General features: G+C 48.7%; 1 protein-coding gene across 12 annotated transcripts in view; it reads right to left on the reverse strand.

The window, feature by feature from the left end:
* Window positions 1-15,671, reverse strand: part of nav2a (neuron navigator 2a) — a 1,224,858-nt gene that overhangs the window by 29,407 nt on the left and 1,179,780 nt on the right. For all 12 annotated transcript variants that reach the window (XM_072466710.1, XM_072466713.1, XM_072466705.1 and 9 more), the window contains 3 exons: window positions 8,591-8,769; window positions 6,463-6,616; window positions 174-333 (listed from right to left, as the gene is read on the reverse strand). In XM_072466710.1, the coding sequence (XP_072322811.1) occupies window positions 174-333; window positions 6,463-6,616; window positions 8,591-8,769 (493 nt within the window). The remainder of the gene's footprint in view (window positions 1-173; window positions 334-6,462; window positions 6,617-8,590; window positions 8,770-15,671) is intronic.

A 15,671-nucleotide genomic window follows, 5' to 3' on the forward strand; every position in this document is an offset into this window, starting at 1 on the left:
TTGAAATGATGCCAAGTTAAATAGTAATTCAACAAAATTTATAGTGTCAGCCAGAATGTTCAATCTGAGACCTACAACGTGTCCATCATTGAATACGCAATGGGTACTCTCGTAATCCATACTTTAGGTGCAAATACGGCAAAAGGAAATGGCTACTTCAGAGTTGCATGTACCTAGACTGGTGGACTCGGTCAGGTTAAGGCTGTGCTGGGAAAGTCCGAGTGACTGACGAGGGGACGAAGAGATGGAAAGCTGGGACTGGGCCCGACTGCAGTTGCCTTGGGTTTCACATTTTAATCGGTCATTCTCACACTTTAGCTTTTCAATTTCAGTCTAGAAGAAAAAAAAGATTCAAATATTAAAGCAAGCCCCCATGTGCTTTTTTTTAAGCACTGTGTAATGGTGCAAAAGACCGAGGGCGCGATTGTCCACTCCCACGCCGGTTGGGAGAATCGCTTGGGCCGCCAAAATTTCCGGGGACACCGGTCCGACGCCCTCCCGCGATTCTCCCAAGCGGCGGGAACGGCCCGGTCGAGTTTTGCGGGCCGCAGGCCGGAGAATCGCCGGAGACACCGAAAATGGCGATTCTCCGGCACCCCCGCTATTCTGAGGCCCGGATGGGCCGAGCGGCCTGGCCAAAACGGCGGGTTCCCCCCGGCGCCGTCCACACCTGGTCGCTACAGTCGTGGGCGGTGCGTGAATGCTGGGGGGGGCGGCCTGTGGGGGGGTGAGGGGGGAACCTGCACCGGGGGGTACCTTAAATGTGGGGTGGCCCGCAATCGGTGCCCACCGATCGTCGGGCCGTCCTCTCTGAAGGAGGACCTCCTTCCTTCCGCGGCCCCGCAAGATCCGTCCGCCATCTTCTTGCGGGGCGGACATGGAGCGGACGGCAATGACGCATGCGCGGATGACGTCCGTTATGCGGCGCTGGCCGCGTCATCTATGCGGCGCCGCTTTTACGCGAGCGACAAGGCCTGGCGCGGGTAGATGACGCGGCCCCGATACTGGCCCATTGTCAGGGCCTGAATCGGTCGGGACCGGAGCCGTTCCGCGCCGTCGTGAACCTCGACGGCGTTCACGACGGCGCGGCCACTTCGGCGTGGGGGTGGAGAATCCCGCCCCGAATGTTAAACAAACACTTGTTTCACAATCGCAGTAGTGCACACTCAAAGCATTTTACAAGACAGATTAAAAAGAAAAAAAAGACTTGTATTTATATAGCATAAAGGGCAGCACAGTAGCACAGTGGTTAGCACAATTGCTTCACAGCTCCAGGGTCCCAGATTCGATTCCCGACTTGGGTCACTGTCTGAGCGGAGTCTCCACGTTCTCCCCGTGTCTGCGTGGGTTTCCTCCGGGTACTCCGGTTTCCTCCCACAGTCCAAAGATGTGCTGGTTAGGTGGATTGGCCATGCTAAATTGCCCTTAGTGTCCAAAATTGCCCTTAGTGTTGGGTGGCGTTACTGGGTTATGGGGATAGGGTGTAGATGTGGGCTTGGGTAGGGTGCTCTTTCCAAGAGCCGGTGCAGACTCGATGGGCCGAATGGCCTCCTTCTGCACTGTAAATTCTATGACATATCTATGAATTCTCCCTCGGTGTACACGAACAGGCGCCGGAATGTGGCGACTAGGGGATTTTCACAGTAGCTTCATTGCAGTGTTAATGCAAGCCTACTTGTGACGCTAATAAAGATTATTATTAAAAGACATGCATTTATATAGCCTTAAAAAGACTTGCATTTATATGGTGCTTTTCACACTCAAATTGACGTCTAAGCAATTTACTGCCAATGTAGTTTTTTAAAAAGTGTAGTCGCTGTTGTAATTTAGGAAACAGAGCAGCCAATATGTGCACAGAAAGATCCCACAAACAGCACTAATGAACATTGGCCAAGAGACTTCACATAATTCCCCTGCTCTTCTTCGAAATAGTGTCACGGGATATTTTACATCCATCCATCCAATCAGGGAGATGGGGGCTTCGGTTTAATATCTCATCCAAAGACAGCAGCTGCGAAAGTTCAGGGCCTGTTCAAAGCCTCACTGGAGTGGCAGCCTTGATTACGCTCAAGCTCCTGATTAGGGCTTGAACCTTGACCCATGTCAACTCCACGGTGAGTATTCTACCCATTGAACCACAGCTGACAATGTCACTGTTCAACACTTTTATCTTGTCTTGACTATTTACTACTCCCTTGTGCGAGTATGTAAAGGTTTCTTCTGAAAAAGTGGAATGTGAACAACACAGATGAGCACGCACCCCAAATCATTACGAGCTTTGTACTTGGGGAAAGATAGTATTTGGTTAGAATTGCCATGTAATTTTAAATGTTACACAGGAAGATCTGGAGTGATTCCATAAAACAAAGGTTCAGTGCATCAATGAATATTCCTCATGTGAATTATGTTCCCACATGATCGTTTCAAAAGAAATCAAATTGGTTTCGGTAATAGGAAGCCACGAATGAGTAACATGAGCAGCAAAGTTGCTGAAGTTTGTAAGTATTGGCAAAATCTTGGAGTCAAGGAAATACATTTTTTTATTAAAACCTGGGGCTGGTTTCTCTGATTTTGAGGCTATGTCCGGAGGAAGTGTCTAGTTCTAGGATGAAAGAATTGGTGAGGCCCCAGCACCAATGCGCCGACCGGTGAGGGGCTAGAGCCGTGCCACGTAAAACACAAGGCCGTAACAAAATAAATGGCCAGAGAATGGCTGCGTCCGTGGCCATGAATGCGCACAGCGATGACCTGCAGCGGTCGCGCCGTACAAGATGGCAGTGGCTGCGCGCAGACCCGACCTGCCAGTTAGTGCCCCCCTGCCACCCGCAGACCACCCTCCACCAGCCCTCACCGAAACCGCCCCGGCCAGTGGCACAGAACCCCCCCCCCCCCCGCCCCCACCACGACTGGGGCGGCGCTGGACACAGTCTGCAGCCGCCAGGTTCATGAAAACTGAGGGCACAAGTGAACCATGCCGTCGTGAACCCGGCCCATCGGGGGGAGGGCGTTCAGGTAATGTCCTGAGGCCGTCCCAACGGCGTGTGGCGTGCTCCTCGATGATGCTGCTTTGGAGGGGGCGGAGCATTCGAAAACAGGCACCGCCCCGATTTGGTAGTAAAAGGGATTCTCCGCCCGATCGTCGATTATGAAATTGTCGTCGGGGAATGGAGAACCTCGCCCCTGAAGTAGCATTCTGAAGTTGCTCGAATGAGGGAGTCGCACTAATGGATTTACAGATAACACTAGAATGAAACCCTCCCTCATTTCACCCCTTTTCCATAAGAACGTGAGAAATAGGAGGCTAGGACATTCGGCCCCTCTGCCCTTCATTAGGATCATGGCTGATCGGATTGTGGCCCCAACTCCATTTTCCTGCCTGCCCCCCTCCATAACCTCTGAATCCTTCAATCCCCCAGTCTCAGCAATTATCTAGTCATAAATTTTTATATTGATAAAGGAATGCTACTGCTTTCTTGAGCAATGCCATTTCTACATGATATGTAGAAGTGAATACTATTAAGAATCAAATTGCTCATTTGAAAAACGCTGTTGAATGGGTTATGATAACATTAGCCCTAGATTTTGTTTGACTGACTGATAATCACTTTGTTTGTTTGTTTGCTAGCTTATTTAAACAATAGTGGTGCAGATATTTGCGACAACAAGCAACCCTATTGTTTTGCTTTCCTGTGGCGAGGGCTCATGGCTGGGGAACCAATCTCAAAATTTACCCCACTCTGCCCACCAAAAAAACAGCTGTAGCCACATCTGGCCAAACACAGCCTAATGGGCTTTCCAAATGTCCTCTGGCTAATCTATTTCACACACGCAGCTCTCTGGTAACCTGCTGATGATAATAAAGGCTTCATTCCACATGGGAACTAGCTCTCTGCATGAATAGGCAAGAAAATTTGGCCGGTCTACAAGGCATTGCTACTGTCTCCCTGAGCGGCTCAAGGCAGACTCAACAGTAAGGGAATCTCGTTCAACAGCAACATTCCAGCTTCTTTCTAAAAGAATAAACTGAACACCATAAGAGCAGCAATTAATTGCAGTTTGCAGCAAAACAAGTTGGGCCGAATGGTCACCTCTGAGCTACAATTTACAGGCTGTTTTCCTGTTGAATTGGCTGTGAGTAAGGGCTTTATGGTTGAAAATGTGGAGTTTCACAAAGCACTTAGTTTAGTTCAAGGCACTGCGGCACAAGAGAAACATTCTAGCCTGGTCTCCAGAGTAACGCTGAATGGTGCTCCAGTAGCTCGAGATAAACATGCTGGAAGCGTACCGTGTAAACCAAAAGGGGTTTATTAAGGAAGATAAAAGGCAAGCACAATATTGTTATGGAGTAACTTTGTCAGATGTTCACCAGACGCGATTCCAGGGATGGCGGGACTGTCATATGAGGAGAGATTGACGAGGTTGGGATTGTTCTCGCTGGAGTTCAGAAGAATGAGGGGGGATCTCATAGAGACTTATAACATTCTAACAGGACTAGACAGGGTAGATGCAGGGAAGATATTACCAATGATGGGTGTGTCCAGAACCAGGGGTTACAGTCTGAGGATTCAGGGTAAACCATTTCGGACAGAGATGAGGAGACATTTCTTCACCCAAAGAGCGGTGAGCCTGTGGAATTCATTACCACAGGAAGTAGTTGATGTTAAAATATTGAATATATTCAAGAGGCGACTGGATATAGCACTTGGGCTGAATGGGATCAAAGACTATGGGGAGAAAGCAGGATTAGGCTATTGAGTTGGATGATCAGCCATGATCGTGATGAATGGTGGAGCAGGCTTGAAGGGCCAAAAGGCCTCCTCCTGCTCCTATCTTCTTTATATCTATGTACTCCCCAGTTCCAGGGGTCACTCTGTCCAGCCCCTCCGCTTCCTGAACCCACGCTGGCGCGCTATTGGCCGGGGCCCACGTCTCCAGCACGATTGGCTCAGATAATCGTCACATGGACCCGCGAGCCCATTCCCTTAAAGGGGCCGCACTACCACATCCCATCCCTTTAAGTCCCTGACTTAACAACATGATAACTATTTACAATATGGTACACGAGGGATAACAATAAGAGGGTCAGTCCATTAAAGAGTCAATCGGTCCGGGGATCTCCTAATCCCAACGGATCTCCTCAACACCACAGCCAGTGTTTCAGCCCCTGGAACAATCAGAACTTCCGAAGCAGGTAGCAGTGTCCCAGTCTCAGCACCGGCTACTGGATCAGCAAGTTCACCAGAACCACAGGCAAGGCCGCCTCCTGAACCCCTGGCTGCTCTTGTACAGGGACAGCCACAGGCACCCTGCCGACAACATTAGGATCCACCCTCACTGGATTAGGGGCCGCCAACCTCCAGCTCCTTAAGTGGTCCACATGCTTTTTAAGTGCCTTGCCAGCCACCTTAATAACTTACGAAACAGCCCATCTCCTCAACCGAGTGGGCATCAACCAGGATTTAAAACATTCGGCCCAGAAAAGGTCCTGCGTAGTCTACAAGGACCCTGGTCCAGGGACGACCTGGCCATTCCCAAGGGTGGATAGATGCTGGTTGACAGGAGTGATGACTGCTGAGTCTGACATGGGACACACTGCTGCACCAAGTCCTTGATTGACTCATTGATACCAGGCCACCAAATACAGCTGTGGCCCAGCACCATCATCGGCGTTTTCCCCAGGTGGGCGCACTCCTGAAGGAGGTGCTCCCCGGCTGGGGGTGGAACAACCACATGTGATCCCCACAGAATCAGCACATCTTCACAAGTGAGTACATCACTTTGTAAAATAGGGCCTCATGTTCCCAGCTTTGTTGTGAGACCAACCAGACTGAATCATCCTTTGGATAGGACCCGATCTCGACTGGTTCAATTTCGAACGTGATTGGATGAAATGGGCAATGTATCCAAAAAGTATACAATAAATCATTGCGGAAGAATAGGTCACCATTAAAACACCCAACTTTTAGTGGGCTCCGCTGTACTCTTCTCAGCTCTTAGCTGAATCCAAGTTTTTACCAATACGAAATCTTGCTTTCCAAATTTTCCTATTTACCCTGTGCAATCCTTGGCATTGAGTCACTCAGAGAGCATTGAGATGAACAGACAGCGTCGCAGACAAAAGCCCACATCCTCAACTGCCCGCACTATTACGCCAATGTAAAGATTTTGATGAAGGATGTTTTGATCTCGAGGCCCTGGATGAAGTTATAGGAGACCCAACTAGATTGATTCAGAATATTAAAGGCACTCAGTAATAGATAAGAGAGCAGTAGCTTTTTAAAACGTACACCCGGGGCCGAGTTACTGTAAATAAAACCACATTTTAGAAACAAATCGATTCACAGAATCACAGAATAGTACAGCAGCAGAGGCCCTTTGGTCCATCAAGTCTGCACCGATGCATGAAAAGCACCTGATCTGTCTCCCTAATCACACCTGTCAGCGTAAGGCAAGCCAGCTCACCTGCATTCTGTTCATGGCTTCGCGCAGCTGGTCTAGTTGGTGGGCAGAGCTCAGTGCCTCAAGTCGAATATCTGTCAACTTCATCTCTTTCTCTCTTAGCTCACCCCGTAGCTGTATAATGGTCTCAGCTTCGCCATCGATGCAATCAGAGATACTGAGAAAAGGGGGCAAAAGTGCCGAGTGTATATTAATCCTTTCAATCAAGAAGAATTGAAAACAGTGACCCACTCTAGGAAACCACAATTCTATGTTTTGCTAAATTGTTTACACTCAATGTTTACCGACTTATAAAATGACAATGAGCTTCCTACTTAAAATTGATCGTCAGAAGCAATGAACCCAATGATTGCTTTCAGACATGGAGCAATAAAAATAGGGCACACGGCCTATTTTACTGGTCCACCCGCCTACGTTCCTGCCCACAGGTGGATCGCACACACCAGCCCCATGATTCGAGTCCCACGTAACATTTCATCATGAAATCAGTACGAGCTGATGAGCCAGCATTCCTTAATCAGAGAATTTACACCATGATGCAGTTCGAACATATCGAACAATACAGTGACATGACACGTATTACCCTGACAACCTAGCAGTGCGAGATATCGAAGCATTCTCACACCTTCTAAATTCCCAGAAGGAAAACGCTTTCCTTTCCTTCATACACATTTCGTAAGAAAAACAAATGCTCCATAAATGGACATTTAGAGGGTAAGCGTAATGTCGCCATTAGAAATGTGGAGCAAAAGAGAATTCCCTCTACCCTCTGTGACCATAGAAAGGCCAAGCTTTCTGTCTTCATCGCTCTGATGCCATTGTATGATCAGTGCTTTAGATAGTGGAACCAACCCCACAATATTCCCATGTGCCAGGCCATATAATAGCACAGTGCATTGTAGATGAGTAGACCACAGAAAATGAGTTAACAATGCTGAATCTCTGGAAGTCATTCAAACAGTACCCTAAATGCTTTCAGTCATTTATTGACCAAATGGAGTGTATCAAATTGGCTGAAGACTGACATCTATGAGGCTAGGAACCTCACAAAGAGACCAAGATGAATCACCCACACAGTACTTCTGGTTGAAGATGGTTGCAACTCCTTCCGCCTTGTCTTTTCACTGAGGTGCTGGGAACCCCCATCATTGAGGATTGACATATTTGTGGAGTCGCCTCCTCCTGTTAGTTGTAATATGGTCCATCACCATTCATGACAGATTGTGGCAGGACCGCAGAGCATTTACTTGCTCCATTAGTTGTGGGAACAATTAATTCTATCTACAGCACGCTGTTTCTGCTGTTTTGCGGTGGCTACTCCAACCCATATTATCTTGGACGGGTGCACCTGCAGCAGCTGGAGTAGTGAGAATGAAGCCATGTAGATTTCCCCCTCCTGTTGAACCTTCTGTCACCACCTACCATATGCCCAGTTTGGCAAATTCGTCCTTCAGTACTTGGTCAGCTTGGTCAGTAGTGGTGCTACCGGGCCAGTCTTGGTGATGGACATTAAAGTCCCTGACCCAAATTACATCCTGTCCCCTTTCTACCCTCAACCAATGGTTCTTCAAAGTGGTGTCCAACATGGAGGAGCAATGCTAAGCATTTGCGTCCACCACTAATTGCCCTTGAACAGAATGGCTTGCTGGGGGATTTAAGAGAGATGTTAAGAGTCAAGCACATTGCTTTGGATTTGGAGTCACGTGTAGGCCAGATCAGGTAAGGATGGCAGATTTCCCTCAAAGACATTAGTGAATTTTCACAGCAATCAATGATAGTTTCATGGTCACTATTACTGAGACGAGCTTTCAATTCCTGATTTAATAATTGAATTTAAATTCCACCAGCTGCCGGGGCAAGGTTTGAACCCGTGTCCCCAAAGGTTTAGCCTGGGCCTCAGGATTACCAATCCAGTTACATTACCACAGCACCACCATCGCCGCACAACCATGTTAGCTTGTTGCTTGACTGGTCTCCATCTTATGGGTTAGCCACACAGCTGATACACTAGGGGCCAGTTACACACATTACAATTAAACATGACCACATTCTGCCCAGGAATAAACAGAACTGACCAATGAAAAGCAAATATTGTTTTTTGGCTTTCAATAATAAATAAAGGCCTACGTACAGCGAGTTGGAGTGAGATGTTCTCATCATTGGGGTTGAGGGAGTAGATCCATTGTGAGTAAACTTGGGGGAAGAAGGTAAGGAAGAATCCGGGGTATTCATTTCTTCAATATCCGAATGAGATGAGGCAGATTTAGGAGACTTCTTTTTGCCAAATGCTTGCTTGAAGGAACTTCTTAACTAAACAACACAAATATTCACACAAGATGTAAAATGAGTATTTGTGTATACCTTTAAATTGATTTCACACACTTCCGATAATGTACTAATACTTGTGAGCAAGTTACACTGTAATGCGGTTACCGATAGTTCATTGAAACAACTGGGTAATCATAGAATCTACAGTGCAGAAGGAGGCCATTCGGCCCATCGGGTCTGCACCTGCTCTTGGAAAGAGCACCCTACCCAAGGCTACACCTCCACCCTATCCCCATAACCCAGTAACCCCACCCAACACTAAGGGCAATTTTAGACACTAAGGGCAATTTAGCATGGCCAATCCACCTAACCTGCACATCTTTGGACTGTGCGAGGAAACCGGAGCACCCGGAGGAAACCCACGCAGACACGGGGAGAACGTGCAGACTCCGCACAGACAGTGACCCAAGCCGGAATCGAACCTGGGACCCTGGAGCTGTGAAGCAATTGTGCTAACCACCATGCTACCGTGCTGCCCTATAATGATGCCACTTCTCTTCTTTCACCTGAGGTGGCACTGAAGCCTCTGTCAGCCTGTTACAAGAAGGACAGGGAAAGAAAGAGTTGATGCCAACCGCCTGCTGTAACTTCAGCGAAAATCATGGATAAACCATGTCAACGGCCAGTCTCTGGGTTACCACTAATCTCTCGCTGGCGTTATGGCAGGGGGTGGGTAACACCCTGTGGAAATTGCAGCTAGCCATTCCCACTGAGTAGCCACGAGCCATGAGGAGATTCAACGGCACATTAAAAGCAGATTCAGCACGTGACAGAAAAAAAGTGATGATGCCTTTAGTCGAACCGCATGTTGAATATTACTCAAAACAGAAACGTTTTAAATCAGAATGTCACAAATGAGGATTTTCCTTTAGAAATTCACCGGTTCATCTGCAACCTAGGAGATAAAAAAATTACCTTTGAATATCACATTGGCCACAATCGGCAGTTGGATTTGTAAAGTAGACCACATTTCAACATTGTAGTCTCCTTTAGGAATACTTTTCACTGATATTACTGTCTTTCTGATCAACCTGATGTAAACATGGGCAAAGCACATTCCTACATTTTTGCCAAGTTGAACAAATATCCTCCTAAAGTTCCCGCTGGATTAGAATATCTGACAGGCAACCCTAACAAACAGGTCATAATGAGAAGCACAACACGACCAAAAAACCAATCCAAAAAACAAGACTAATTGAAAAGGATAACATTTGAATGAATCACAACAATAACAATGTCTGCATCTTTGGACAGTTCAAAGATTTGTCCCTAAAAGTAAGAATTAAATTTGAGACCATTAATTAGAATATCTAAGGATGCATCAAGAGTGGTGTTGTCCCCCACCAGGCAGCAATAAGGTGCATTTTGCAAGGTAGAAATGGATTCTTCCCACAACAGGTTTATTTTTCTTCCCACAGACTCATAAACATCCACTTAGAGAAAGCTCAAGTATGCGTGTTCAGTCGAGACGGGAGTTCATACAGTTCAGGGTTCAGTGAATTATGTCACCCTCACCCAAACACAGGTGACTTCAATGAAAAAGAACACTGACTTTGTTCTTTGTTGAGCTACTGACGTGTCTACAAAGAGTGAAGTGCATCCAACAGCTGCAGCAATCCATCCATTAGCAACATTAATCTTCCAGAAAATACATTTTCCATTTTGGCCGGTCCTTGGCAGTCCCGGTCTGAATATCGGGGCCTCTGCTTACTGCCACGTTCCTGGGGCCTTCGCATGCAGGAACCTCATTCCCACATGCTAACATGTATGTTCTCCTTGACCTCACAAGAAACAGCCACCCTATCTGTCTACCCTATCCCTCCACTCAGTCTTCATTGTCAACCAAGTACCTCGGGATAAAGTTGACCGCGTGCCTCCCCCCAAATAAATCAGCATTTCACTGAATTTGTTATCTTTATTGGAGGAACAAATGTTTTGACAAATAATTGTGAATGAAATCTATTAAGTGTGCAAAGTAATAGTAACAGGAAATTAAAGGTAGCTTTAAGGGATTTATATCTGTATTTGTGAATATTAGAAATAACGTATAGCTTTAATTGGATTTAACTGAATGTTTCTGTGCCTGGAAGTGTAAAACCTATAGTTAGATTCATGCTGGACATTGATGTTTATATGCTTTGGGGTTGGTTAAGTTCCAACTGTATTCCTATTGTGCTTAGAGAGGGCTACGGCATGAAGAATAAACAAAAGGCAGAGCATGTGGGTGTTTCTTAGCAACTGTGACCTTGTGAGGTAGTGAAGCTTTTAAGTTTTAGTTTTAGCTGAATTTGTGGGCAGTTTGAGACAGGACACTGGTGAGTGAACAGCTCTCAACTCTGCCAAGAGATGCTGGACAGGACAAGGGAGTTGCAAAGATGGAAGCTTCTTAAGGAACAAGATACAATCCAGATAACAAGGGAATTGGTTCAGAAAGAATGTTTCAGACACCTGGGGCGAGATTCTCCGACCCCCACCCGGGTCAGAGAATCGCCGGGGGCTGGCGTGAATCCCGCCCCCGCCGGTTGCCGAATTCTCCACCACCGGATATTCGGCGGGGGCGGGAATCGCGGCGCGCCGGTTGGCGGGCCCCCCCCACTGCGATTCTCCGGCCCGGATGGGCCGAAGTCCCGCCACTAAAATGCCTGTCCCGCCGGCGTAGATTAAACCACCTACCTTACCAGTGGGACAAGGCGGCGCGGGCGGGCTCTTGGGTCCTGGGGGGGGGCGCGGGCGATCTGGCCCCGGGGGGTGCCCCCACGGTGGCCTGGCCCGCGATCGGGGCCCACCGATCCGCGGGCGGGCCTGTGCCATGGGGGCACTCTTTCCCTTCCGCCACGGTCTCCACCATGGCGGAGGCGGAAGAGACTCCCTCCACTGCGCATGCGCGGGAGTGCCGTGAGCGGCCGCTGACGCTCCCGCGCATGCGCCGCCCGGAGATGTCATTTCCGTGCCAGCTGGCGGGCCACCAAAGGCCTTTCCCGCCAGCTGGCGGGGCGGAAATTAGCCTCTCAAGGTTGGGGCGCGGCCCCCAAAGATGCGGAGCATTCCGCACCTTTGGGGCGGCGCGATGCCCGACTGATTTGCGCCATTTTGGGTGCCAGTCAGCGGACATCGCGCCGATACCGGAGAATTTCGCCCCAGTAGTTAAGCGAACAGCGACTAAAGTATTGTTCAGAAGAATTTAAGGTCGAATATAAACAAAGTGTTAAGAATTAAAAAGACAATTGTAGTAACTAGATTTAAAGTGGGACAGCAGATTTCAGAGTTAGATGAAATGTCTGATGCCATTTTATTACAGTCTGGAAATCAAGAGAAAAAGCAACTAGGAACAGTTTGCACATCAGTCAAGACAAAGAAATCCTCAGGGGTTGGTGTGAAATCCTGGACTGGATATGCTGTTAAAAGTGCACTGGAAGCCTCGGTTAAAAGAACAATTTGGTAAATCAGGAGCTGGATTCTCCGCACCCCGACGCCGAAATCGCGTCCGCGCCGGGGTGGAGAATCCATTTCTGCGCATGGAATCGGGACCGGTTCCCCGATTCTTCGGCCCCCGAAAAACAGTGTACTCAAAGAGTACGCCCCTTCGCGTATTCCCTACCTGCAATCATTGCTGGAGACCCGCCCCGCTATTCTCCGCCCCCGACCGGCCGAAGTCCCGACGGCATGGATCTAATGTGGTCCTGCCATTCGGGATACTCGCATGGCGGCCGCGGACTCAATCCGCGGCTGCCAAGGTCGGGGACGGCCAATCGGAGGACGGGGGGGCCTCATACGGGACCGGGCTATTTTTGGGCGGGTGGTTCGGATCGGACGTGCGGCCAGTCAGGGGCACTATTTGGGAGGTCCAGCTCCGTGGTCTGAGTCCAGCATGGAGCACGGCGCGGCCGCTGGAGGCCACCACCGTGCGCATACGTGGCCTCTGACCCGGAAGTGCGGGGGCCCATATCTGCAGCTAAAGCTGCGACCTTCCCAACGGGTCCCTGCTAGCCCCCAAAAGGGCTATGAATATGGGACCTTTTCACGCCAGATGTTTTGGGGCGAAAGGCCACAGTTTTTACGACGGCGTGGGGACATAGTCCCAAAAACGGAGAATCCAGCCCCTGGGCTGGATTTCAGAGTGCAAACTGCTAAGGGAAAGCATAATTGTGAGAGAAGATTTTAACGTGTTTTTGGGAGTGGAGTTTGGAAACACTCGTGTGACAATATCTGGCGGGGGGGGGGAATTCTGAGGATACATCCACAAACATTCACTTGGGGTTCAGGGAAAAGAGTACATTTCCCCACAGTCATTTTGTGTGCTTAAAAATGACTTTGTGTCAATGAGGCATTTGTAGAGTAAGGTGTAATTTGTAACGTCCGGGGGCAGCCATAAGCTGAACGGTCGCACAGAAGATGGCTCTCGCCAAGGAATGTGCACCAAACTAGCAAAAACCCAGACCATCAATAATCCATCAGATTTGGGATGCTGGAAAAGCATCAGGCAATCCGCAAGACAAGTGAGAGCAGAGAAAGAAAAAGCCAACCTCGGACATGTGGGACCCACGTGGTGAGGCGAACATAAACATGATGGACGTGTGAGAGTCGCCAACACCAAACTGGTCATCGATGGAGAAGGTGATGGAGTTCATATCAAATGACCTCCAAAAGTAGAGCGAGATGGTAAAGGCGGACCTCATGTCAGTGATGAGGTGGGCAATGAGGCCATTCTGGCCTCCATAAGAGGAACGATGGATTATGTGGAGCGATAATTGGAGGCCCCGTACTTGGAGAAAGCGGCCACCGAGCAGGATGAACGGTTCTCCTTGCTCGAGGCCAAGATAATGAGGTGGCCGCAACCCCAAAAATGATGAATGGAAAAGTGGACCACCAAGAGAATAGAGGTCCAGACGTCAAAATCTCCGGATCATTGGAGTTAGGAGCCCAATGGAGTTCATTTCGAAGATGCTTGGAAAACTGGTGGTGGAGGGGGGCTTCACCGAACTCCCATAAGTAGACCGGGCCCAAGGTTGCACCGCCAAAAAACAAAATTCGGGGAACCGACTCGGACAATCATTGCGAAACTGCACAGGTACCAGGAGAAGGAGCGGGTCCTGAACTGGGTGAGGAACACGCGGTCGTGTAAGTAGGAAGGACACACCATGCAGTGCCATGCAACGTGCCCTGCACGCAGCAGGGTCAGGCCAACGAGGGGACTGGTGCTCCCCCATTGGCATCAGGGGTCAGGGTTGCCCCATCCGCTAGCCCCAGACAGGGCGATGCTAAAAGGGAAGGGCAAAAGGTTAGGGTTGGCGGAGCGGCGGGGGGGGGGGGGGGTTTGCAGACAGGTTGGGACCATAGGGCTCTGATTCCAGGGAGGGACCACCACACAAGCAATAAGCTGGTGAACGGGACTAAAGTGAGGAGGGGGGCAACAGATCTCCTGCGAGATAGGTCAGCAAGTGGGGTGGGGGCAAAGGAGGAAATGGGAGATCGCACGAACAGAGGGGTTGAGGTAATATGAGGGGGGTGGGGTTGGAAGCATTGAATGCTGGTCACACAAGTCGTACGTGGAGATGGGGGAAGGGAGGAAGGTGGTGCCAACCATCTTGGATGGCTCAGGAACAAGGGCAAAGCGAGGCATGTCCACGAGACAAACATGGCTGACCCAATAGGAAGTTGGGGAACAGAAACCCAGTGTCAGGATAGCCACCTAGAACGTGAGGTGTCTCACCAGGCCTGTCACAAGATCCAGAGTCTGCACCTATCTAAAAAGCCTGAGTGTCGACGTTATATTCCTCCAGGAGACGCACCTTAAAGTGAAGGACCAAATGAGGGTAAGGAAAAGCAGGGGGGGTCACGTCAGTCGTGCGTCGACACAAGGGCGAGGAGGCAGCAATACTGCTCAAAAAAAGGGTAGCCTTCACAGCAGCGAATATGGTGACACACCCAGAGGGGTGTTACGTAATGGTTAGTGGGATCGTAGAAGGGGCCCCGGTGGTATCATTAAATGTATGCATCCCAAACTGGGACGACTCCAAGTTTGCCAAAAAGACCATGGCATAAATTCCTGACTTTAACTCCCACAAGCTGATCATGGGGGGAGACTTTAACCATGTACCGGACAAGGACTGGCTGACCGACCTGGAGGAATTGCTGAGGCTCGAAAAAATAAAATTTGCCATCGGATGAAGGATTCCACCTGAGGTGGAAGCAGTTCTCCACCATCTTCTTTCTTTTTATAAATTTAGAGAACCCAATCCTTCTTTTTCCCCAATTAAGGGGCAATTTAGCGTGGCCAATCCACCTAACCTGCATATCCTTGGGTTGTGGGGGTGAGACTCACGCAGGCACCGGGAGAATGTGCAAACTCCACACCCCCAGGGCCAAGATCAAACCCAGATCCTTGGTGCCATGCAGCAGCAGTGCTAACCACTGTGCCACTGTGCTGCCCTCGTTCACCACCATCTTCAAAGACCTGTTTGTGACCAGTAGCTGGGGGCAGGGGGGTGGGTGGAAGGTGGGGGGGGGGGTTACATCCATTCACACCCCTGCAAAAAAAAAAGTGTTTGCGCTACACCGGTGACAAAGGAGTATTATGGAAACATTGCCAGCGAACTTTGAATTTTGTTCCTTTTTATATCTCTAATACAGTACTTTGTAAATATCCAGTTTTTTTTCATGTTACTGTTGTGCATTTTTATCATATTTAATTTTTTTGTTTGTTATTAATGGAATCCTTCAATAAAAATACTTCTTTTAAAAAAATGCAATCCGTGTTAACTCGAAAAGTTGTATGTAATTGTTAAGCTAAGGGGCGAGTAAAGGAGTATTGTATCATAATTCAATTTTCTCATGTTAAATACATTGTCTTATTGTTGTTAAACCGATTAGCTGTCCTGTGTCTC

Source organism: Scyliorhinus torazame, chromosome 10 (genome assembly GCF_047496885.1).
Source record: "Scyliorhinus torazame isolate Kashiwa2021f chromosome 10, sScyTor2.1, whole genome shotgun sequence".
Classification (NCBI taxonomy): Eukaryota; Metazoa; Chordata; class Chondrichthyes; order Carcharhiniformes; family Scyliorhinidae; genus Scyliorhinus; species Scyliorhinus torazame.